Below are 27,711 nucleotides of genomic sequence, written 5' to 3'. Positions count from 1 at the left end.
TACTATCTATTTTTGGTGTCTGCGTTTTCTGAAAACCAAGAGGGAAAAAGAGAAAGCCAACGACCACAGTTAATGCTAAAACCAAAAGGGAAATTTACTGCACCCAATTAACCAATCTTCCATAGCCTTCTCCATTTGTTTTCCCACCACCACCAAATGTTATGTTAAAGCAATGCATCTTAAACCTGGGTAGTAAAACCCAGTCCCGGTATAAATGAACTCGTCCAGAAAGGGAAAAAGTTTCCAAAAAAAGGGGTAAAAAGATAAACACAACTCAAGTCAAATGCTCAAGTAAGTACATCTTTCATACAATATAAAGACTAAATTGAAGTACCACTAAACTCAACTCCATTCTTATATTAACCTACCGGTTTGCCGCGTTGCAATTGCAGTAGCATCTAATAATTACATGAACATAAAGGAGCGCATCCGTTAAGCAAACATACTGGCTGGGCTAGCCATGGAATGGGCTGAACCAACCAAATGGAAGCCCATCAGAATTAACTTCTACAGTCCAACAGAATGTTATTTTGTCAATTTGGGAATCCATCGATTCCGGCTTGGACAAGTCTTGTTAACCACAATAACATTGCCATAAAGGTAAATATTTTGAGCTGCCTTGCTTTCAACACTACGCCATCCCTACCGGTGCTTGTGGGCTGATGCCAAAGTTATACCACCAGAACCTGATTAGTTCGTTTTCCGAATGAAAAATCAAAGTAAGACTGAAAACAATGAGGATATTAAGAAAAGGGGATTTAAGTTTTGAAACATAATTTTCATACAAACAACTAACAAGAAAATTGTGTTTTTAAGGAGGGCTAGGTCCAGTATGTAAAGAGGAGACAAATCACACAATTAATTTAAAGACCAAAGTCACAGGGAATGAAGCCCTCCTATTACATACGTAGTAGCACTTTAACCCATAGCATATTTTCGGGTCCAGCTCCGAGCGGTTGTCTCATACTTGTTCCTATCCGTTTTGTACATGTGGGCAATCTCCGGCACCAAAGGGTCATCAGGATTTGGATCCGTCAGGAGTGAGCAGATTGACAGCAACACCTAGAATCAAAATAGATAAAATAAGAACATATCCCCACACCTTACAAGTTACATAACAGAAAAAATCTTATTGTAGACCAGAGTCACTGGATGGTGCAAACAACTTGGCCAGTAGATGAAACGCTAAATTTTAAAGGCTTGCTTTTAACCTTCTGATTTTAAACTGGTGCAATTTTTTTAACGGCTTTATGAAGAATGGTTGACAGATAACGTTCAAATTAAAAGAGGTATATACTTCAAGACAATTAGGACTTAGGAATATTGAACAATAACCTTGGATATGGTGAGGGCAGGGCTCCACTGTTCCTTTAAAATATCAAGGCAAATGCTACCGTTGCTGTTAATATTAGGGTGAAATACCTTTGTCCTGAATGCAACCTGAATGAGAGCAAAAATAAAAAAGGCTAAAAGGAATAGTAAAAGAAGGGGAAAAGATTGGCTGAACAAAACTACTAGAGAAACTTGTTGGTCATGAATCAATGGTAAACAAGCATGTATATAGGCCATTACAGAAGAAAAAAGCATTAAGTATCTACACCACATTGGTTACTACTATTAAATAAATTCTATCTGAAAATAAACTTTATGCTATTTTATCATTAACGAATGAGAACCATTACCGTCCTCATATTAAGGTTATAATTTTGTTATCATAGCATCCATTGACAGTAATTTTGTTTAACCAAGAAAGTAAATTATAGAAAACCCGAGGAGCTATTACTAAATATCTAAATGCATGTAATAGACATGGCTTACCTGATACTGTTTACAAATGCAAAAATAACAATAGATCACATAAACTTTGGCACTGAAAACCACCTAACAGTAGCCTCCCACTCAAACAAACCGTTAGACACCCAGCATGCATAGATGCCCTATGGAGATTAAAGAACTTGTGTAACAGAATAAGCAAATAAAAACTAAAAAGAAATAAAGTAGAATTAGTGTTTACTCATTTCAATGCCAAGCAATGTTCGCACAAGTCACTTGCCCTGTCAGGACAACTTGTTGGCATAGTATTTGCAGTAAGGAATTAGCTAAATAATATGAAGGCTCTAAACAGTTATGTTAATGCATATTCCTCAAAAAATTAAAATGTAAATTGGAAAAAGGTAGGGAAATTCACCACATTGTGACAACAGCAGTATTGGATTTCTGAGGAGAAAATAGTCGTGTCTACAACACTTTATAGATGGTTAAAAAAGCAAAATTAACATGTTGAAATAATGAACTTGCAGTATACGGAGTGCCATTCAATTTTCTTGAAAAAACTTAAGACACAAAGTGGTATGTTTTAAAAGCAAAAGACAAGTCAAATGCAGATAAATATATAGTCAATAAAGGTAAAAGTACACAATATACAATAAAGTAAGAAACAAATGAGAATTAGATTACTAAGACAATAAAGTACCTTGGGTGGTTTAAATGGATAATCCGGAGGGAAATGAATGGTGACTAGAAACACCCCACCGGCATACGGGCTATCTGGAGGACCCATAATAGTTGCTTGCCAATGAAACATGTCTTCAGCAACAGGGCCTTAATCAATAATAAAAAGACGTAAAACAATAGTTTGATGGAATAACCAATTAGGAAGTAACCCAATGAAAATATTTTCCTCAATCAAATACTAATCTTTTTTCACATTTTCCTTTGAGAAAAATATAAGATGTTGCACTCCTAAATGATTTTAGTACCTTTAACAGAAATTACGAGTTTCTATCTGCAATAGATGACAATAGCATTACATTGTAATCATATGAATATTCATACAACTTCAGCTATACAGCAACAATTTCTTATGACCACGTATCAACTTAAGAAAAGGATATCCCCAGCAACCAATGAGTATAATAAGACGTTAAAAAGAAAAATAAAAGTTTTGACAATATTGCGTCAAACAGAATCCAATGATGAAAACCTAAAAATTGAAAATGAAGAAAATAAAAGGACGAAACATACAGCAATTTCAATCAATGAAGCTAAACCTCAAAACCAAACCCCCTAATAATAAGTATAGATCCTTTATTTACAGCTCAAAATTCAATTATACGGCAATAATGATCTCATCTCATGATTTACAAAGACAGGATGCAGGTAACCGGAAAAAAGGATAAAATTTAAGAGAACAATAAAAAAAAGAGAGAGAATATAATGGAAACAAGACTATAATGACTATGAGAAAGATCATAAGAAAAAAAAATCAAATCGGGGCAGGGAACAGATGAAAAGAGAGATGAAATTGAACCAGCGCTGCAAGAGGTAGGAGGATCTTTCTGGAGATCCTTGAGCTCCTTCAATATCCGCTTTGAAGCCATCACCTAAACCCTAAAAAAGAAAAAAAAACAGATTTTTGTTACTTATATGAAAAAAAAAATCAAATCCAAGCTAGATCGCCCTTAACTTCAACAAAGATAACACGAAATAATTTTAAATTTAAGAAGAAGAAAAAGATACCTGAGAGATCCTCCCGTCCCGCTATTGTTTGTTAGTCGCTGCAAATAGCGGAAGAATAGTAAAGCATAGAAAAAAAAAACCAGAGTTAAATAGACAGGTCCACGAAAATGAGTTATGAATAATTAAATAAAAAAGAAATGGGCTGTACTTGTCAATTTCTCATTGGCTGGCTGTCTTCGTGGACCTCATCCAATTCTATATTATTAAGAGATTTTCCTCTTTTGGACACAAATAATTTAGACTTATAAACTAATTCTATATATAATTAGATTTTATCATTTTTTGTCTTTAATGTCAGTATTCTTTTTTACTTCTTGTGAGATGGCTTCAACCAAATCCAACAAAACAATGTAATTGGGCCTCAACTTCATTGGCAATTGTTTTATATGCCTTCCAATTTGCTATAAATATAAACTAATGTTATGTTCCCATTTATGTTATCTTCCTCAGGAACTTATGTTGATGCAATTATAGGTGGAGAAGTGCCTAGCACCCATACCAGAGCATGCTAAACTATATAGCCTTTGATGGGAAGCTTTTGATTCAAATTTTTTTCTCCACAAAATAACTTCATCGTTAAGTACAACTTTTGTGATGTCCATGATGGTGGCACAATTACTTTTTTTTTTCTTTGTATAACAATAAATCCCAACTTATACTCTTTTAAATTTTTTGTAAAGGAATTTTAATATCACCGGTCAACTACTATTGAGACATTTGATTATTGTTGTGACTTGGCATGTTAAGAAGCTTGATAATCCACACTTTGTTGATGGGTGGGTGGCTTTGGTGTTGGGATCCTTTCGATTCAATGCGAAACGTTTATCATACATCAAGATTGATGCAATCTCCTCATACTATAATTTTGGGTAAGCTCATAATCTGCAATAATTTGCTTTGTAACTGGACATGTAATGTTCTTTCCTGAAAACAAGTATTTCTCAATGCTCTCCCTATTGAAACTGTAATTAAATAGATGAAATCAATTTCATCCATTTTAGAGGCCAAGATCAAAGAACTTGGTCTATGTTGATGATTTGCTACCAGAGAAAGACCTCATTCATCATTACAAAATCGTTTGTTGGTCTCTTATTAAATATTTGTTTCATAGCATGCATACATGATACAATATCATTATACAAATTCTTCTATAACATATGTTCGGAGGCAAGTCATGTACATGAACCTATATCTCCATTCTCTAATTTTGCACGATGCAATTTTCTCTTATTACTTCTTTTTTAAAAAATAATTTTAAGAAGTTTAAATTTTTTTTTTGATACATTTCTTAGTAACGTGTTTCTTCAATATATATTATGAAAGTTTCTTCAATATATTTGTGATAATGCCATGACCAAATTATCATTTGGAGAGTAGTTCAGACTTTGCTAGGTGATCGACTTGGCATTACTAATGGACGATATTGTGTCTCTTAAGTTTGCATTTTCTTACGGCCTAACCTTCTATTTTTGTAAAAAAAAACGAAAATATTATAAATTCTATTAAATATATAAATAAAAATCTCGGCGTGGAATGTGGGTATTATACTAGTATCTAATAGTTGTATAGTTTTCATGTAAGTGCATGAAGCTTGAATCAAGCAATGCATGAGATAGAGCATGTGTTGGTAACTTTGATGTACCTTTCTTTATCAATTGCAATGAAATTAGAAAGTGAAAAACTTGGTCCGGTTGGGCTTAGGCCTTGGGCTTCACTCGCATTTTCTTGGACGACATTATTACTATTCATTCTCCAATGCCTTGAGATGTTTAATGAAAACTAGTTCATTGAGAAGGAAGACATTGTGGAATATTCTAATAATAGAAACATGGTTGCTTTTCAACAAAATTTGAATTTATAAGGGATGGTGGATAATGAACAACATGAGAATCTCTTTCACACATGATGCATGATTCACAAAAAGGTGTGTCATGCTATCATTGATGAAAGGAGTTATGCAAATGTGGCCTCCACTACATTGGTGGGAAATTGAACTTATCGATTACAAATCACCCATGACCTTATAAACTTAATTGGTTGAATGACTAAAGAGAAGTGAAGGTAACAAAACAAGTTCATGTGCCTTTTTAAATTGGGCGAACATATAAAGATGAAGTCCTATGTGATATGGCTTCTATGAATGCTAGCCATATTCTCTTAAGAAGGCCATGGCAGTACAATCGAATTGCCACTCATGGAAATGTTAAAGTTTAGGTGCCATGGCAATTATGGGTATTAAATTAGAAAAACTTTTTGTTTAAACGGGTTCTAGTGTAAATTAATGAATTTGATGGACTGCTTGGCAAATAGTTAGATTTCAATTGTTAGTCTCGTTACATTAGAACTAAATTTTCTTTAGTGGGAAACATTATGTGTAACATCCTAATTTTGGGTCTCGTCGAAATAGTGGTTTCGAAACCACAAACCCAAATAGAAATAATTATTTTATGATTTTTATGAGGTCTATGATATGATTTCATGCTTGTGAGAAAATTTTATGAAGAAATTTTATTGATAAAGTGTCCAATTTTACATTTAGGACTAAATTGCAAAAGTTGCAAAATGTGAGTTCTAGAAGCTTTAAGCATGAAATTGCCATGGATTATTAATTAGAGGTCCTTAAATAGAATTTGACCAATTTCCATATTTTTGGACAAAAATGGGCATGAATAGGAAAAATTTGAAAGAAAGGCCTTAAGGGTATTTTTGTTATTTGGTTAATAAAAGAATAAAAAGGGAAAATAAGTCAAAAATTGTGTAACGCCCCGTACCCGAGACCGTCGCCGGAGTCAGACACGAGGTGTTAACGGACTTAATTTAATTATTTATACAGTTCATTTTAAAATTTCCAGACAAGCTGGCTAACTGCGTCACTGTCACCTTAAAAATCATATCTCGAGTTCCAAAACTCGAAAACTGATTCCGTAAAATTTTCCTGAAACTAGACTCATATATCCATCTACAAATTTTTTTTCTAGAATTTTTGATCAGGCCAATTAGTACAGTTTATTAGTTAAAGTCTCCCCTGTTTCAGGGTTCGACTACTCTGACCTTCATGCATTACGATTTAGATATCTCCCTGTACAGGGCTTCAATACTTATGCCGTTTATTTCTAAAGAAACTAGACTCGAAAAGGAATCTGTACATATAGGGCATGACTTCTAATTATCCCTGATTAATTTATAGTGAATTTCCAAATTCAGAACAGAGGATCCAGAAATCTCTCTGGCCCTGTTTCACGAAAACTTAAACATCTCATGAAATACGGCTCATATGATCATTTCGTTACTTTCATATGAAAATAGATTCATCAAGGTTCGATTACATAATTTATTCACTATTTAATTCCATTCCTACTATTTTTAGCGATTTTTCAAATCCACATCACTGCTGCTGTCAGCATCTATTTTTAAGGTAAACTTTACCTATTTCATGGTTTTCCATGGATCAACTAGAATTTTGTCATACATAGCACCAAAATGATCGTGATTAACCATTACAATGGCTAATCGTTACCAAACATTTCCATACCACTCAATGAACAACATACAAAATGATTATAATGCTATGCTCAATATATATATAAGCCATTTTCGCATGGCTATCCAAATATATACATTACCAAAGGTACTTGACTAACAACAAAGGGCAGTCCTATACATGCCATTATCAGAGTTCAACTAAAAGAGTACCAAAAGGGCTTTGATAGTGTGGGCGACTTCGACTTTAACACTCCCGAGTCCGATAGCTGACGAGCAAAATCTATAAAACAGAGAATCAAAGCAACGGAATAAGCATTTAATGCTTAGTAAGTTTGAGTAATGAAATCATGCACAACTGAAGTATAGCATTCATATGACTAAACGAATAATTTCATATACACATATTCTCAAAATCATACCTACTTCACATTTCCAACCCTTATATTCATACATAAGGAATCAACTTGGCTAAAGGCCGGAAGCTTGTTAATCGATTGAGCGAATACTATTTAAAAGGAATCAACTATTCCAATGCATATACGAAACATACCTCATCGTTGGGATTTTACGAGCGTATTAATTGAAAGTATTATAGCAAGATCGCTCATTCCCAGACCAAGTACCTTCGGGATTTAGCCGGATATAGCTACTCACTCAAATGCCTTCGGGACTTAGCCCGGATATAGTAACTCACCCAAATGCCTTCGGGACTTAGCCCGGATATAGTAACTCGCACAAATGCCTTCGGGACTTAGCCCGGATATAGTAACTCGCACAAATGCCTTCGGGACTTAGCCCGGAATTAGTCACTAGCACAAATGCCTTCGGGACTTAGCCCGGTTACCATCCGAATATTCATGCACATATATCAATAAATCATATCACATCTATATTTCATTTTCATCACTAGAACTCAAACACAAGACACTTGTCAACCATTCCCATTTTCGGTTCAATAGCCACATACAAAGAGCATGATTGGATTTGCTTTATGACATGATCTCTATGCACATTCGGCTACCCGTCATAAGTATAAACTAATTATCTCGACATATAATTCAAATAGAGTCATTATATCACCGTTTATTTGTTATGCTTATACGTCATAACTTAATCAAATCATAAACTACGTTCCATTACTCAAAGACTTACCTCGGATGTTGTCGAACGATTTCAACGGCTATTCGATCACCTTTTCATTTCCTTTATCGGATTTAGTTCCCCTTTGCTCTTGAGCTTAATTTAACAAATAAATTGATTTAATCATTTTGAACATCAAAGAGAAATTCAAGGTACTTAGCCCATATATATTAGGCATTAGAGTCATATATGTATGAAATCATGAATCAAATTCAACATATTAGCCAATATTCTCCTTTAGCCAATTTTCTAAATCAAGATAAAGCCATCAATATGCTTACCTATAGCTGAACGTACAACATCAATCTATGTATTCATTCATGTGGCCGAATATGCATGTCTATGTTGAGGCCGATTATATACTTAATACATTCTACAAATATGGTTACTTGTATTGACTAAATACCATTTTGTTTCAAGTTCAAAACTCGGCTAATACACATATATACACTAGTAATCAAATACTAACATTTGCACTTCACCTTAATAGCTAACTTAGCAAACCTTAATTTAACATATAATTGTTCATAACACAATTAAAGCATCCTCTCCATTCCATCAATTCAAAACACATACATTACTCAATAATATTCAAAATCATATTCGGCCTTAGTACACACTTGTTAGCCGATTTTTCTCCATTTAGCAACTAATACACATATGTGCTCATTTGCTAGACGCTACTTCACCTAACTACCATTTCTCATCCAAATAACATGAACAACATATTACTCAAGACATCAAGCATTCTTTAATTCGGCTATTACTAGTATAAGCTTTAACCATTCATATTTTTAGAAAGACCAAGTTCTTTCCTCAATACATTCATCATCAAAATTCAAGTAAAACAATCAAAATTCCTTCCTTTATAACCATAGCCGAAGGCTCCATTCACCCATCATTAGTGAAAATTTTAGCATGGGCTAAGCAAGAACCATGATAATTTACCTAAAACAAGTAAACATTTCACAAATTTAACACAATATACTAACCTCTCTAAGGATTCAAGTGACCGAAATTCTTCCCCTCCTTTGTTTCTTCTATTCGGCCAAGTTGAACAACAAAGAGAGAACTTTGTTTTCATCACCAATTTCCTTTTCATTACTTTATTACTAACCTTTTATTTTATTATTTCTAACATAAAACACTAACACAAAATGTTTATAATAGGCTTTAACCCATAGCATGGCCGGCCACCATCTTGGTTTTTGGTTAATTTGGCATGCAAGTACAATTATTTGCAACATGCATAAATAGGCCACTTTACATTTGCCTAGCACATTCTAAATTTTCTCACATAAGTCCTATTTAATAAAATTCACTTACAATTAACAAAATTCAAACATGAAATTTTCACACATGCATATATACATATAATAAGCATCAAATATGACGGTCAATTATTTTTATGACTCGGTTTAGTGGTCCCGAAACCACTTTCCGACTAGGGTCAATTTAGGACTGTCACAAATTGTGTCCATCTTCCTCCCCTATTGCCGAAATTTCTAAGGAGTCATAGCTAGGGTTTTGTTCGTCCTTTCAAGATCAATAGTAAGTGCATCCTAGCCCCGTTTTTAATGTTCTTTGTATTTTTGAAGTTGTCATCAACCGATCTAGCTATTTCTACCATTTATTTAAGCTAGGGTTCATCTTCAAAAATCTATCCATGTGTGGCATGCATGTATTTTGATGTTTCATGGTAGATTATGAAAGTTTGATGTGTGTTTAACATCTTTTACTAAGTGATTTTTGATGGAAATGCATAAAAAGGACTTACTTGTAAAAGATGTAAAATGAGTAGTAAGATGTATGTTTTAATGAGAAATATGGGCTGATATGAGTATGTGTTAGGATTGGCTAGGCTTGGGTGACAAAGAAAATGGACACATTTCATTTTATGAGCCTAGGGACTAAGTTGTAAACATGTGAAAAGTTAGGGGTAAAAAGATAATTTTATGAAAGTATGAATTATGGACTGAAATGAATAATGTGTGTATTAAAGAATCTAAATTTGGTATTATAGAGCAAGAAAAATGAGGAACGAACCTTGATCGGGGGAAAAACAAGGTGTATGACGATTAGATCCGTTTTTACTATTTTTGTACCGAGGTAAGTTCATGTGTAAATAATGCAATATTGTATCATGTTTTAATACTTTATTAATGAATGAATTTCTACATTTAATTGTTATAATGAATGTATGAACATTATTATGGTCAATGAGAATAACATTGTGAACGAGTTCGACGAAGATGTGACATCGAGAAAATCCCGTTTGAACCTTAGAAATGGATTAGGATATGAGTGACATGTCACTAGGAATTATGTGATTTTGAGCTCATGAGATTATGTGATGTATGTAATATGATCCGGGTGCTGGTCTTGTACGTCTACCGGTGGCTGGGTAGCCCGGCATGTGTTGCGGGTACCTGTCAGTTTGTATGAGCAGCCCGTGTAGTTACATCCTGACTGTCAACTTGTGTGAGCAATCTTGTGAATAGCTCGAGAGCAAGCAATGTGTGATATGTAATATGAGGTAGCATGTGGCTACGTATGAAGCACCATGTGCAAGCTTTCCATGTATCTAATAGTATTCCAAGTGTTCAATGAGTAAATCAGTGGGATATTCGACAAGTAAGTCAATGATGAGGAATTATGAGAATGTGTTAAAAGTTGGTACAGGTATGTACGAAAAACTCATATGAATGAGCTCGGTATGTGATAAACTTTTGGTAAGATTGAAAATGAATAAGTTATGCCTATGAAGCTATGATGACATATATGTATATTATGTTATGTTAATTGTAAAATATTCATGATTATGTTGCTATTTATTTGCATGTGAACTTACTAAGCTTTATGCTTACTCCCCTCTCTTTTCCATTTATTATAGTATTGCCAAGCTACCTCGGGGATCAAAGGACGCCAGAGACACGATCACACTATCAATTAGACATTTGGGTATAGTTAGTCTCAACATTTTGAGTATGGCATGTATAGGGACTTGGTCTTTTTGTTATATGCCATATTGGTTTAGTCAAATGTGTTGGCTTATGATGATATTTGATTCATTTTGTATAAGGCCATGAGATATGGCTTATAATGATTATGGGGTCGTAAGCCTATTTATTCAAGCATACATGTGCCCATGCAATTGTGATGTGGTTAGTGGTTGTGTGTATGTGATGAGATGTGTTGTGACTATGAATGCTTGAAGATGTAATTGTGATTTGTTAAATATGATGATAACCATGACTTAAGTGAGAATTGGTAAGGTGGGCTTGATAAAGTATGGTGTCTTATGCATGTATAAGCTAACATGATAATGTCATAATCATGTTTTGTTTGTGTATGTTTAAGTGCTCAATTATCCATGTCAAGTGCCCTTGAAGTCATGTATGTGTTTGTGCAAATAAGGGTGGCAATTGGCTTGAAAAATAGCCTTAAAGTTGTCCACACGAGTAAGCACACGGGCATGTGTCTAGGCCGTGTGTCTGCCCCACGGGTGTGTGATTCGGCCGTGTGTCCCCTACACCCTTATTAGGTAAAACAGAAAGTCCAGTAGTAAACACACGGGCAGAGACACGACTGTGTGTCTCGACCGTGTGAGAAACACAGCTTTAGGACATGGGCATGTGCCCAGGCCGTGTGAAGTCTGCACCTTATTTATGAAAATTCATGAAAAATTTAATTCACCACACAGCCTAGCACACGGGCGTGTGACTTGGCCGTGTGACCCTATTATGTTGATGACGTAATAAACAGAAAGTTACATGGGCTAAGGACACGAGTGTGTCCCAAGCCACACGGGCATGTGACCCTCTAAAATAAGAAAATTTTCTAAGTGTTGTAAAAGTTTTGAAAGTTCTCGGTTTAGTCTCGAACTACACCCAATGTATGTTTTAGGCCTCGTAGGCCCGTATAAGGGACAATATGCTTGTGTACAATTGGTTTTAAATTAGATGAAATTTTATGGCCCGATTTTGTATGAAGCTTTATATGGTTGAAGTTGTGTCACCAGTGTGTTGGACAGAATTGAATGAGAGGAAAGTGATTGGACCAGAATTGATTCAAGAAATAGAAGATACTATTAATAAGATTCGAGAAAGGTTGAAGACAGCTTTTGACAGGCATAAATCATATGCAGATCTAAAACGTAGAGAAATTGAGTACACGGTTGGTGATAAGGTATTTCTAAAAGTTTCACCTTGGAAGAAAATTATGAGGTTCGGTCGAAAAGGAAAACAAAGTCCTCGTTTTTTTAGGCCATATGAGATTATTGAGAGAGTTGGACCAAGTGCATATCTTCTGGCTTTGCCTCTAGAATTGCAAAAGATTCATGATGTTTTTCATGTTTCTATGCTCAGAAGATATCGATTTGATCCTTCTCATATTATTTCTATAGAGGATATTGAAATTCGACCTGATCTATCATATGAAGAAGAATCGGTTAAGATATTGGCTTAAGAGGTAAAGGAATTGCTTAATAAACGAGTTCCTTTAGTGAAAGTATTATGGAAAAGTCATAATATTGAAGAAGCAACTTGGGAATCAGAAGAGACTATGAGATCACAGTATCCCCACCTCTTTTCAGGTAAATTTCGAGGACGAAATTTATTAAGAGGGAGAAATATAATGACCCAAAATTCACGGGCATCAGAAAAGTACATTATCAAGCCTCCGTCTTAAGAAAATGGGTTCGTAAGTAATTATTAGAAATATTGTGAGTCTAGTAGTGTGTTCAATTAGGCTTTAACTAAGTGAAATTAGCTCAATTTAGAGAAAATAGTAAAAAGGACTAGATTGAATAAGGGGTAAAAGTTGAATTATAGATTAGTAGAAAATAAAAAAGGATTAAAATGACAATAAAGCCATTAACAAGAAACGAGGCGGCATATATGTAATAAAAATCTAAGATTTTTATGTTATATTTTAATTTTATATAATTAATTATTTAGATATAAATTATGTTAAATTAATTTAAAATAATTATATTATAAGATTTTTTATATGATAAATAAATTGAAATTATGGCAAGTGGATGGTGATGATAATGTACAAATGTAAAATACATATGTTTACATTTGTGATACATATATTTGTTATTAAATAGATATTTATTATTTATCATTATTATTATTATTCTATCAAATTATAATTTATATTATTAAATTATGATTATTATTATTATTAAAAATAAATTAAAATAAAGACAAATGTATGGTGATTAAATTATACAAGTGTAATGCATATATTTATACATTTGTAATATATTTATTTAATTAATTTTTACTTAAGTAAAAAGATTTTTATTATATTAAAATATTAAATTATATAAAATAAATAAAATAAGGATAATTGGATGGTGATGATAATAGGCAAGTGTAAAATATATGTGTGTCCAATTGTAATATATATTTGTTACTAAATAAGATATATTATTATTATTATTATTATTATTATTATTAAGTTAATAAAGTAAAAGAATAAAAGAAATGAAATAAATAAAGAAAAAAGAAAGAAAGAAAGAACAACAGAAGCATTTCGAAACAGAGGAAAGAAAAGAAAGAAAGAAAATAAAAGGAGAAACTAGGGTTTGGGAGCTTTAAGCTTTAATTGCTAACAAAGAACTTGAGACATTGACAAAGAAAGGAAAAGAGAAGGTTGACGAAGAGTAATCCGAGAATTACAGTTTGTATTCCTACAAACCGAACTTAACATTTAAATTATTGTTATTATTATTATATGTGTATGGAAAGATATTAAGGTAAGTATTAGTGTTTGATATTGAATTGAATGTATGTGAATTTGTGATTATTGTGAAATAGATATTGAAATGATTAATTATTATGAATTGAGAAATGAATTGAATACCCTATTAACTGTATCGGACTGAGTCGGATATAATTGGCATGCCATAGGATTGGAAGTGTTCAGGGATACTTCGACCTTGAGTCGATGGGGCACTATAAGTGTCATACTGTTACTTTGACTTCGAGTCGATGAGGCACCTTGTGTGACGTACTGTTACTATTTACTTTGGCAAAGCCGATGAGGCACTAAGTGCCATATTGGTGTGTTTGTTGGATCCGTGTATCCATCTAGGTCCAAGTTATGTTAATAGGGGTAAACTACTGTACTGAATAATTGATAGTTACTGAATGACTAAATTACTATATTGAATAATTGATTGTTACTGATTAAATATGATTAGAATAATATACTTTATCGAGGAAGAGTTAAGAAATTAACTATTTTTATGTAAATAAGGTTTTATAGTCAAAATGGATATGAGCTAATAATTGGTTTAAGTATGGGTTTATAGAAATACCACTGAGTGCATACTAAGTGTACGGTTTGTTTCTGTGCGCAGGTTAGGTACAGAAGTGAAAACGACTCAGCATCCAAGTCAATCCCAAACTCAAATACGACGTGATGTATTTTCTTTTTTGAAAATGACATGTATCTAGGTTGTAATTTGTTGTTATTTTGATACATAAATATTAATGATAAATGATGGTAATGCTTGTTCCATACAATTACATATGTCTTAAACATAGTCTATTTCATAGCTTTGGGCAATTTTATTGAATGATAATTTAAATGAATCAATTAGACATCTTATGTTAGATTGTTATAAACATAAAAAAGTTAGAACTTTATATTATTAGTTTATTATAATTAGAGATGTATAAATTCATGAATTGATTTGTTTGGATTTGTAACACCCCTATCTAGTATCCGTCGCCGGAATAGGTAAAGGGGCATTACCGAACTTGAAACTCATATCAGAACAGTAAAAATTTTGAATTTTTCTTTTTTTTTTGAACATTCCTTTAGATAAATACTAAAGACAGTCAGGGATACAATTTGAACTTCTATAAGTACACATTCAAAAGATGCCATTTTCGCATGGCTTATATACATTAACCAAAATATTCTTCGGCCACTGGTCTATTCTTTACATGCCATAAAATAACTCAAAACATAACAGTAACAAGCAGTGGATAGTGATAGTGTGACTAGTTGCTGACGATCCCCGAGTCTGTAGCTTCGAAGTGAGATCTATAAAACAGAGAAAACAAAGTAAACGGAGTAAGCATTACAATGCTTAGTAAGTTTTAAGCAGTGTCAACAGATAACAATCAAATTATAACATAGTTGTTCGTATTTTATTTCACTCTTCCTTCGGGCATACCATCCCTTTACCGAATATGCACATCTCATCATATACAATAGGCAGATAAACTTTCACATAAAAGTGAGCTCATGTGACATAGATATGCTGCATAATTTCACATAACCTCTCAACTGATCCGATGTCACATAATCATAGGAATAGTCTCATAGATTGCTCACGTATGCATCACATAACTACCTTATGATTTAGTTCAAATCAAACTCACATATATACTTGGAGTACATACCTGTTTAACCTTTCGCATTGAATATATTTATAAGCAATTCTTATTACGAAGTCTTATAGCTTTAACCTCTACTCGGATTATCGGCGAGACCTTTAGCTCAGATGAAATCTCCACACGAAGTTATCGGGTCTTACCCGGACAAAATCTCCACACGTAGTCATGGGTCTTACCCGGACATAATCTCCACACGTAATCATCGGGTCTTACCCGGAATGTATTTCCAAGTTTCATGTACATTTAATCACATGTTACAACATTCACACCGACTGTCATATTTGTAATTCATTTGCCTCATCAAATATCTAATAATACACACCTTTCACATTTGGTCATTCGGCCACAATATACACACGTCTCCTACATATTTCACACTAGCCCTTCGGCTTTACCACATATACGTATTTCATACATATTTCACACTAGCCATTCGGCTTTACCACATATACATATCTCATATATATTTCACATTAGCCATTCGGCTTTATCACATATACATATCTCATGCATATTTCACATTAGCCATTCGGCTTTACCACATATACATATCTCATATATATTTCACATTAGCCATTCGGCTTTATCACATATACATATCTCATACATATTTCACATTAGCCATTCGGCTTTATCACATATACATATCTCATACATGTTTCACATTAGCCATTCGGCTTTATACATATCTCATACATGTTTCACATTAGCCATTCGGCTTTACCACATATACCTATCTCATACATGTTTCACATTAGCCATTCGGCTTTACCACATATACCTATCTCATACATGTTTCACATTAGCCATTTGGCTTTACCACATATACATATCTCATACATGCTTCACATTAGACATTCGGCTTTACCACATATACCTATCTCATACATATTTCACATTAGCCATTCGGCTTTACCACATATACATATATTTATCTTGTGCATCAATTTCAGCAATAGCTTATAAACAACTCAAATAGTTTCATCAATGTTTTCAACAAATTCACATATTCACTACAAGTTGTTTTCCTGAGCAATAGTCACTAAATTATTTATAACTAGAGCTACAAAACTCAAAATCAATTGCCGTTAATTTTCCCTGAATATAGACTCATATATCTTCCATCCATAAAATTTTCAGAATTTTAGATTTGGTAAATCAATACCAGATTTTTCTTAAAGTTCCCATGTTTCACTGTTTGACTAATCTGACCACTCTTCACTACGAATCAAATTTCTCATTGTACAGAATTCAAAATATGTTCTATTTGATTTAATTTGAAACTAGACTCATTAAGGAGTCTAAGCATATAAAATTTTATATTATAACCATTTTTTTACAAATTATAATGATTTTCTAAAAACAGAACAGGGGATTTCGGAGTCATTCCGACACTGTCTCACACAACTTTAAATATCTCTTTATAGGAAATTTCTTTGCTCACACGGTCTCTTTTACAAGAAACTATACTAATTAAGCTTTGATTACATATTTTATTCAGCCTATAATTCCACACCAACAATTTATGGTGATTTTCTAAATCCACGTTACTGCTGCTGTCCTAAGCAAATTATTACAATTTGCTCTTAAATTTCCAAGTCCAAACACTTATGAACTTACCATTTGAGTTTAAAACATATCATGGCCACATCATATCTTATTAAATCAACTCATTATGTCCTATTATGATTGAATTTACTCAACATTTAATCACTTAAAACTTACAAAGGAATCAAACTCAAATACTTAAGAACTTACTTTGTGTTGGGTAAAACGGTTCCAACTCGGCTACTCGATGTTCTTTGCTTTGCCCTTGCTTGATTCCCCTCCTTTAACCTCTTGAGCTTTCTACCTTATGCTTTTGGGCCATTCGGCTAATAACCATGTAATATCATTACTATCAATAATCCAATTACACATACACATATACATATTTGTATATTAGGTAACCGCCCTTACTAACTACCCATTTTAGTCGATTTTTTACAATCAAAGGTAATATCACAAATGGGCATACTTATATAGCCGAATGTGCTAAAATTAGATCTAACATCACCTATACACTTGATTAAATGGCCGAATACCTATACTATCAATTATAGTATCATTTTTATTCTTTCAAACACATAGTTTCCTCCCATGAACACTTGGCCGAATTTTTTTCTTCTAATCTAGCATAGCTTCACATCTATTTGTAACATCATATAAATCCACATATAACTACATTTCTACCTAAATCTTCTTTCACCTTCCTATTATTTCCCTTCACAAAATCAAAAGCACCATACTCTTAGAATTTACCTCTCCCTAACCGTATGCCATTTAATTACTTATTTAGGTAGAAAATTAACATATGGGACATGATAAGACATTGGCTACTAGCTAGATTTTCACAAAAATTTAACAAAACTAACATGAATCCTACCTTAATCTTCCCTTATGATGGCCGAATGTCTTAGAACATTTCTCCCCTCATTCCCTAGCTCACGGCACTTCAAGAAAAGAAAGAAGATGAAGACTTTCTCTTGCTTTCTTATTTTATTCCCCTTTCTTCTTTTTTTTTGATCTATTTTAATCATTTACTAATAAAAGCATCATTAAAAATTCAACTTAATGGAAGAACCATCCTTGCTTGGCCGGCCACTACTTGAGGTTTGGGTGATTTGACATGCAAACCCAAGTTTCCTCACTTTGTTATCATTTGATCCTTACATATTCCCCTATCATATTTTCTTAGGTTCTCAACTAAGTCCATCACATGAAATTCACCTTCATAAGTCTAAATTAAAACATCAAATTTTCACACATGCACTAATATACATAGAGGATACGCAACCAAATTTTAAATAAATTTTGGGACTCGGTTTTGTGGCCCCGAAACCACATTCCGACTAGGGTCGAATTAGGACTGTCACATTTCTCCTTACAAATTATCAAAACATACACAATGTAACCCATTGAGCTCATGACCAAATGCTTCATGCATCACAAACACAAAATCACATACATGGGTCATTTTAGGAGCTTTAAAACCAATTTAAATTTCTCAAAATCCAAAGAAAAACATATGAAATCATACCTTAATTCCCACCAATTAAAAATGGAGACAAGAGAACACATTGTTACATGCATGTGTTGGCCGGCCATTTGCATTCAAAAATGGTCTAATTGACATGCAAGTCCACATTTTTGAATACATGCTCTATTAGATCACTTTATATATTGACCTAACCTATTTTACCAATGTTTCACATAAGTCCCGTTTCAAAATTTCACATACAAATGGCAAAATAATTGCTTGAAATTTTTTTACACATGCATTTACTCACCTCATGAACATAGAATATAACTTTCAATTATTTATAAAACTCGGTTTCATGGTCCCGAAACCACATTTCGACTAGGGTCAGATTAGGGGTATCACAACTCCCCCCCTTTAGGGATTTTCGTCCCCGAAAATTTCTACCGATGCATAGTTTAGGATAACGTCCTCTTATTGAATTATATCCATATAAATATTAGCTCATCGATAGCAATTGTAATTCATTACTGATTTTGCATCGATCTATAAAATCATTTTCTTATCTTAAAACAAATACATAAACATTTCTACAAGTATGCACATATATCTCATTTTCTTGATTTCATAAGCAATAATCACTTAATTTAATTCACAAATGCATTTCAAACACATATTAAGCACATATTAACATGTATAATTCACATCATCAACCCACATATTTGTAACCCACATTTTCATTCATGTATAAGCTGTAACCTGACCGAAAGTACACATATACTCAAACATCCCAATAAATATCCTTTATAACTCCATCATATCTCACTATTCAACTTAACCTATTTCCAACAGAAAATCAACTTCCACATACCTGAACATTGAATTTATTTAGCACATTCAATCACCGTTAACGATACCCGTATACAATCGATTTGGCAATAAGCCTCATATAGTATACCGTCATGGGATTTATTTTAGCACATAACCCATATATCCAAAATTATCAGCATTCATTAAAAATTCTTACAGACTTTCAAATGTCGAACTTAATCGAAATAATTTCTTGAACATGATTAACAAAAAATAGGGGTCATTTAGCAATAGCACATATGACTTCATATACCAAGCATTCCATAAACTAAATCTGTAACACATTTATAACATGAATTCATTTCTTAACAACATATCCACCATCTTAATTCAATGCCTTCGTTCCATACGAGGTCTTACATGAATCTTGTTTTACTCACTTAATGTCTACTGACCGATCTCGCACACATAGTGCTCGGTTGAAGAACTCGCACTCTCAGTGCCTCTAATCATTTGCACACATAGTGCCCCTATTCATTTGTTGTTACACATTGAAATGACTTAACCAAGTCTACAAACATCATGTATGTACACTTTTAAACATATCCTTTCATTTAAATTTGAATTCGTATAGTAATGAACACTTAAAATTTGCTCAAATTACCGGCACGAAGCCTACTAGGCACGAAGGCTGGAATACACATCACCAGCATGATTGCTCTTCGGGACCTAGCCCGGATATAACACCAGCACAAATGCTCTTCGGGACTTAGCCCGGATATATCACTAGCACGAATGCTCTTCGGGACTTAGCCCAGATATAACACCAGTACGAATGCTCTTCGGGACTTAGCCCGGCTATATATCACTAACACGAATGCTCTTCGGGACTTAGCCCGGATATAAAACCAGCACGAATGCTCTTCGGGGCTTAGCCCAGCTATATATCACTAGCACGAATGCTCTTCGGGACTTAGCCCAGATATAACACCAGCACGAATGCTCTTCGGGGCTTAGCCCGGCTATATATCACTAGCATGAATGCTCTTCGGGACTTAGCCCGGATATAACACCAGCACGAATGCTCTTTGGGGCTTAGCCCGACTATATATCACTAGCACGAATGCTTTTCGGGACTTAGCCCGGATATAACACCAGCACGAATGCTCTTCGGGACTTAGCCCGGCTATATAACTCTCAATTCTCATGTACATATACATATATAACAATACACCTTAGTAAATCATTTACATTACTTGAATACAAACACAACATGCTTATCGACCATTCAACTTTCAGTTCCCTAGCCACATACAAAGATCACATTTATAGTCGTAACACTCTTTCAAAATTGCATCACTTATACCCTTATAATTCAATCCAAATCAAAATTCAAATACGAGTACATGACGCGTACCTGATCAACTTAATAATTTAAGCATATCTAAGTGAAGTTATATCGCAAATTCTCATAGTCAGAAGCTTGCTACAGCTCGATCGGGATCAAGATTCATTACAATACAACAAACACATTTTAATAGTCAAAAATCATCACACTATCACTTTATCACTTTATGGCATGTATAGATAGACTCACACGTGCTACGTTAGTCCTAGAATCGACTAAACCGTAGCTCTGATACCAATAAAATGTAACACCCCTATCCCGTATCCGTCGCTGGAATAGGTAAAGGGGCATTACCGGACTTGAAACTCATATCAGAACAGTAAAATTTTGAATTTTTCTTTTTTTTTTGAACATTCCTTTAGATAAATACTAAAGATAGTCAGGGATACAATTTGAACTTCTATAAGTACACATTCAAAAGATGCCATTTTCGCATGGCTTATATACATTAACCAAAATATTCTTCGGCCACTGGTCTATTCTTTACATGCCATAAAATAACTCAAAACATAACAGTAACAAGCAGTGGATAGTGATAGTGTGACTAGTTGCTGACGATCCCCGAGCCTGTAGCTTCGAAGTGAGATCTATAAAACAGAGAAAACAAAGTAAACGGAGTAAGCATTACAATGCTTAGTAAGTTTTAAGCAGTGTCAACAGATAACAATCAAATTATAACATAGTTGTTCGTATTTTTATTTCACTCTTCCTTCGGGCATACCATCCCTTTACCGAATATGCACATCTCATCATATACAATAGGCAGATAAACTTTCACATAAAAGTGAGCTCATGTGACATAGATATGCTGCATAATTTCACATAACCTCTCACACTGATCCGATGTCATATAATCATAGGAATAGTCTCATAAATTGCTCACGTATGCATCACATAACTACCTTATGATTTAGTTCAAATCAAACTCACATATATACTTGGAGTACATACCTGTTTAACCTTTCGCATTGAATATATTTATAAGAAATTCTTATTACGAAGTCTTATAGCTTTAACCTCTACTCGGATTATCGGCGAGACCTTTAGCTCAGATGAAATCTCCACACGAAGTTATCGGGTCTTACCCGGACAAAATCTCCACACGTAGTCATCGGGTCTTACCCGGACATAATCTCCACACGTAGTCATCGGGTCTTACCCGGACATAATCTCCACACGTAATCATCGGGTCTTACCCGGAATGTATTTCCAAGTTTCATGTACATTTAATCACATGTTACAACATTCACATCGACTGTCATATTTGTATTCATTTGCCTCATCAAATATCTAATAATACACACCTTTCACATTTGGTCATTCAGCCACAATATACACACGTCTCCTACATATTTCACACTAGCCCTTCTGCTTTACCACATATACGTATCTCATACATATTTCACACTAGCCATTCGGCTTTACCACATATACATATCTCATATATATTTCACATTAGCCATTCGGCTTTACCACATATACATATCTCATACATATTTCACATTAGCCATTCGGCTTTATCACATATACATATCTCATACATATTTTACATTAGCCATTCGGCTTTACCACATATACATATCTCATACATGCCTATCTCATACATATTTCACATTAGCCATTCGGCTTTACCACATATACCTATCTCATACATATTTCATATTAGCCATTCGGCTTTACCGCATATACCTATCTCATACATATTTCACATTACCCATTCGGCTTTACCACATATACATATATTTATCTTGTGCATCAATATCAGCAATAGCTTATAAACAACTCAAATAGTTTCATCAATGTTTTCAACAAATTCACATATTCACTACAAGCTGTTTCCTGAGCAATAGTCACTAAATTATTTATAACTGGAGCTACAAAACTCAAAATCAATTGCCGTTAATTTTCCCTGAATATAGACTCATATATCTTCCATCCATAAAATTTTCAGAATTTTAGGTTTGGCCAATCAATACCAGATTTTTCTTAAAGTTTCCCCTGTTTCACTATTTGACTAATCTGACCACTCTTCACTACGAATCAAATTTCTCATTGTACAGAATTCAAAATATGTTCTATTTGATTTCATTTGAAACTAGACTCATTAAAGAGTCTAAGCATATAAATTTTATCTTATAACCATTTTTGTACAAATTATAATGATTTTCTAAAAACAGAACAGGGGATTTCGGAGTCATTCCGACACTGTCTCACACAACTTTAAATATCTCTTTATAGGAAATTTCTTTGCTCACACGGTCTCTTTTACAAGAAACTAGACTAATTAAGCTTTGATTACATATTTTATTCAGCCTATAATTCCACACCAACAATTTATGGTGATTTTCTAAAACCACGTTACTGCTGCTGTCCTAAGCAAATTATTACAATTTGCTCTTAAATTTCCAAGTCCAAACACTTATGAACTTACCATTTGAGTTTAAAATAAATCGTGGCCACATCATATCTTATTAAATCGACTCATTATGTCCTATTATGATTGAATTTACTCAACATTTAATCACTTAAAACTTACAAAGGAATCAAACTCAAATACTTAAGAACTTACTTTGTGTTGGGTAAAACGGTTCCAACTCGGCTACTCGATGTTCTTTGCTTTGCCCTTGCTTGATTCCCCTCCTTTAACCTCTTGAGCTTTCTACCTTATGCTTTTGGGCCATTCGGCTAATAACCATGTAATATCATTACTATCAATAATCCAATTACACATACACATATACATATTTGTATATTAGGTAACCACCCTTATTAACTACCCATTTTAGTCGATTTTATACAATCAAAGGTAATATCACAAATGGGCATACTTATATAGCCGAATGTGCTAAAATTAGATCTAACATCACCTATACACTTGATTAAATGGCCGAATACCTATACTATCAATTATAGTATCATTTTTATTCTTTCAAACACATAGTTTCCTCCCATGAACACTTGGCCGAATTTTTTTCTTCTAATCTGGCATAGCTTCACATCTATTTGTAACATCATATAAATCCACATATAACTACATTTCTACCTAAATCTTCTTTCACCTTCCTATTATTTCCCTTCACAACATCAAAAGCACCATACTCTTAGCATTTACCTCTCCCTAACCGTATGCCATTTAATTACTTATTTAGGTAGAAAATTAACATATGGGACATGATAAGACATTGGCTACTAGCTAGATTTTCATAAAAATTTAACAAAACTAACATGAATCCTACCTTAATCTTCCCTTATGATGGCCGAATGTCTTAGAACATTTCTCCCCTCCTTCCTTAGCTCACGGCACTTCAAGAAAAGAAAGAAGATGAAGACTTTCTCTTGCTTTCTTATTTTATTCCCCTTTCTTCTTTTTTTTTGATCTATTTTAATCATTTACTAATAAAAGCATCATTAAAAATTCAACTTAATGGAAGAACCATCCTTGCTTGGCCGGCCACTACTTGAGGTTTGGGTGATTTGACATGCAAACCCAAGTTTCCTCACTTTGTTATCATTTGATCCTTACATATTCCCCTATCATATTTTCTTAGGTTCTCAACTAAGTCAATCACATGAAATTCACCTTCATAAGTCTAAATTAAAACATCAAATTTTCACACATGCACTAATATACATAGAGGATACGCAACCAAATTTTAAATAAATTTTGGGACTCAGTTTTGTGGCCCCGAAACCACATTCCGACTAGGGTCGAATTAGGACTGTCACATTTCTCCTTACAAATTATCAAAACATACACAATGTAACCCATTGAGCTCATGACCGAATGCTTCATGCATCACAAACACAAAATCACATACATGGGTCATTTTAGGAGCTTTAAAACCAATTTAAATTTCTCAAAATCCAAAGAAAAACATATGAAATCATACCTTAATTCCCACCAATTAAAAATGGAGACAAGAGAACACATTGTTACATGCATGTGTTGGCCGGCCATTTGCATTCAAAAATGGTCTAATTGACATGCAAGTCCACATTTTTGAATACATGCTCTATTAGATCACTTTATATATTTACCTAACCTATTTTACCAATGTTTCACATAAGTCCCGTTTCAAAATTTCACATACAAATGGCAAAATAAATGCTTGAAATTTTTTTACACATGCATTTACTCACCTCATGAACATAGAATATAACTTTCAATTATTTATAAAACTCGGTTTCGTGGTCCCGAAACCACATTTCGACTAGGGTCAGATTAGGGGTGTCACAGGATTGGTCTCGATTTGAATTTGCAGGGAAGGTTAGATATTTATAAAGGGGTTATGTTGAATTTGCACAAAAAAATAATAATTTCGGAGTACCCAAACAAGTCCCAATTTGATTCTAACGTATGATTTGGACCTCGAGGGTCCATTATAGGGACTTTATAATTAAATTAAGATATGTATGTCATTTATTTGAATTAATTGTAAATTGTCCAATAGGTCTGGTAATGCTCCGTAACCTTGTTCTGGCGACGGTTTGGGGTTAGGTGGTGTCACATTTTGTTGGTATCAGAGCTATTCAGGTTTAGTCGATTCTAGGATTAAATTGAGTACAGAAATGGGTCTAGAGGTACATGCCATAATTAAGTTAAATTTGAGTCGGGATTGGATGCTGATATATATGTATACTGAATTATTGCTTCTGTTTTATAGTTAAAGATGTCTGGTGAAAATATTGAAGATACTGATCGAGAAATGTATAATGGAGATGATGAATCATATGATATGAATGAATCAGAGTCTGCAACGCCAAGTATAAACTCGATAGGTAATCAACCATCAAATATTGAAAGGAGTGATACTAGAGAAAGAGATAATTCATAAATACTCAGAGAAAGAGATAATTCATAAATACTCAGAGTGATCGCCGATGCCCTTCAAAGAGTAGTAAGAACTATACCAATTATGACCGTTATTCCTACTACCCCACGAGCCCCGATTAAAGAGTTACAGAAGTATGGTGCTACCAAATTTTTGGGTTCGAGAGGAGCTGATCTGTCTGTAGCTGAAAACTGGATAGAAACCACAAAGAGAATTTTGAATCAACTTGAATGCACCCCACAGGAAAGTTTATTGTGTATCGTTTCTTTGTTACACGGAGAAGCGTACGTATGGTGGGAATCGGTAACTCAACATGTATCAGAAGAACAGATAAGTTGGGAATTCTTTCTAAGAGGATTTCAAAAGAAATATTTGGGAGAATTATATATGGAAGATAGGAAATAGGAGTTCTTAATGCTAAAACAAGGCGACATGTCCGTAGCAGATTATGAACGGGAATTTTTGAGACTAAGTAGATATGCAACTGAATTTGTACCGACTGAAGCTGACAGATGCAAACGATTTCTATGAGGATTGCGTGATGAATTACGACTACAATTGGTATCTCTTCGAATTACTGAATTTTCAGATTTAATTGAGAGAGCCAAAATGGTTGAACAAGTGTTGGGATTAGATAAAAAGCCTGAATCTTTTCGTTCACTTGGAAAACATCCTGGAACTACAAGCTCTAATCCACAACCTAAGAGATCAAAAGAATTTTGAGGGAGTTGGAGATTTGGTTCTAGATCAGATAGAAGTTACAGAAATCGTGGTAGGCAGACGACAGTTTCCACTAGTAACATCAGAGGGCCAACTCGGAATACTGAAATTCCAGAATGTCAATACTTTGGAAAAGTGAACTTGAATTGAATGAGAATTGATTTGAATGGTGAATGTGTATGTATAATTGAACTGTATATTGGTTTGAATATGAAATTGTAATTGAAAAGTGATCTTGAATTGGAAATGAAAGTGAATTGAGAATTAAAATATCCTATTAACTAGTCTGGCTGAGTCGGATATAATTGGCATGCCATAGGATTTGGAAGTGTAACAGCTCGCTTTAGACCCTAATTGGAATGGTGGTTTTGGGACCATGAATCTGAGTCAGAAAAATATTTAAATATTATTTTTCATGTTTATTATATGTGAATTTTCATGTGTGAAAGTTTCGTATGAAAATTTGATTGTTTGTATGCTTAATTTAATAATAGGACTTAATCGCGTAAAATAAAAATTTAGTGGTTATTTGTGAAAGGGCCGAATAGTGGTTGTTCTTTTAATTTGGAGGCTTTAAGTTGAAAATTACCCATGATATATTGTAATGGACGGTAAAAGACAACCACTATATGGTTTTGTTATTATTTTATAAAGGTTATATTTGTAATTTGGTCAATAATGTTATATAACATAAAACATAAAATAATTAAAAGCCATGGTTCCTTATTTTGCATGACTGAATATAAAGAAAATAAAAAGAAACAAGAGTTCCTTAAGTTGGCCATTGTTGGAACTTGATTAAAGGTAAGTTTTAGCTCAGTTTTTGATAATTTTTATGTTTTTGAGATCGTTGCTTTGAGTACTATCCGACCCATGCTTAAATTTTTTATTTTGATGCATGTTTTGAGTTATGCCATTGATGAATATTTGTGTTTTATGATATTTGATGATGAAATATTAAAGATATGTTTTAGATTAATATGCTTTGTATTCGAGTTTTTGAAGATTTTGAGTAATTAGGATTAAATTGCAAAAATAATAAATTGAAGGAATAAAATGCAAAATAAATGAAATGTGTGTATTTATATGTGTTAGATGAACATTCGGCCTAAGCATGTTGAATGGAGATTTTGTGTATTTTGTGTTTTATGCAATTAGGACTAATTTGTAAAAGTATGAACTTTCAGGGTAAAATGGTAATTTTTCCATTTATGTGTTGTTGGATTAAATTGAATGAAATTGTGTTTAAATGAGGTTAATTTGGAATTATATAGATCAAGAACAAAAGAAATTGAACTTGGATCGGGGAAAAGCAAAAATAGTCGAATAGCCGATTTGTAACGTTGTCGATATTCGAGG

General features: G+C 33.5%; 1 protein-coding gene across 1 annotated transcript; it reads right to left on the bottom strand.

Moving 5' to 3' along the window:
- Positions 1-743: 743 nt before the first annotated feature.
- Positions 744-3,649, bottom strand: LOC107920372 (ubiquitin-conjugating enzyme E2 10). The gene is made up of 5 exons (XM_016850103.2): positions 3,520-3,649; positions 3,311-3,390; positions 2,474-2,601; positions 1,336-1,440; positions 744-1,062 (listed from the first exon to the last, which is right to left on the bottom strand). The coding sequence occupies exons 2-5, from the start codon at positions 3,378-3,380 to the stop codon at positions 919-921; spliced, it is 447 nt and encodes a 148-aa protein (XP_016705592.1). The 5' UTR covers positions 3,381-3,390; positions 3,520-3,649; the 3' UTR covers positions 744-918.
- Between the last annotated feature and the right edge of the window lie 24,062 nt (positions 3,650-27,711).

This window comes from Gossypium hirsutum, chromosome A08 (assembly GCF_007990345.1).
Source record: "Gossypium hirsutum isolate 1008001.06 chromosome A08, Gossypium_hirsutum_v2.1, whole genome shotgun sequence".
In the NCBI taxonomy this organism is placed as follows: Eukaryota; Viridiplantae; Streptophyta; class Magnoliopsida; order Malvales; family Malvaceae; genus Gossypium; species Gossypium hirsutum.
This window is presented reverse-complemented; position numbering and strand designations above follow the sequence as displayed.

Bases quoted from the DNA above. Each gene is read 5' to 3' on its own strand.
- LOC107920372 (XM_016850103.2), bottom strand. From the start codon at position 3,380: ATGGCTTCAAAGCGGATATTGAAGGAGCTCAAGGATCTCCAGAAAGAT. The intron at 2,602-3,310 runs GTTCAATTTCAT...TTATTGATTAAG, and splicing joins TCCTACCTCTTGCAGCGCTG to GCCCTGTTGCTGAAGACATG. The intron at 1,063-1,335 runs GTTATTGTTCAA...TTTTGATTCTAG, and splicing joins CTGCCCTCACCATATCCAAG to GTGTTGCTGTCAATCTGCTC.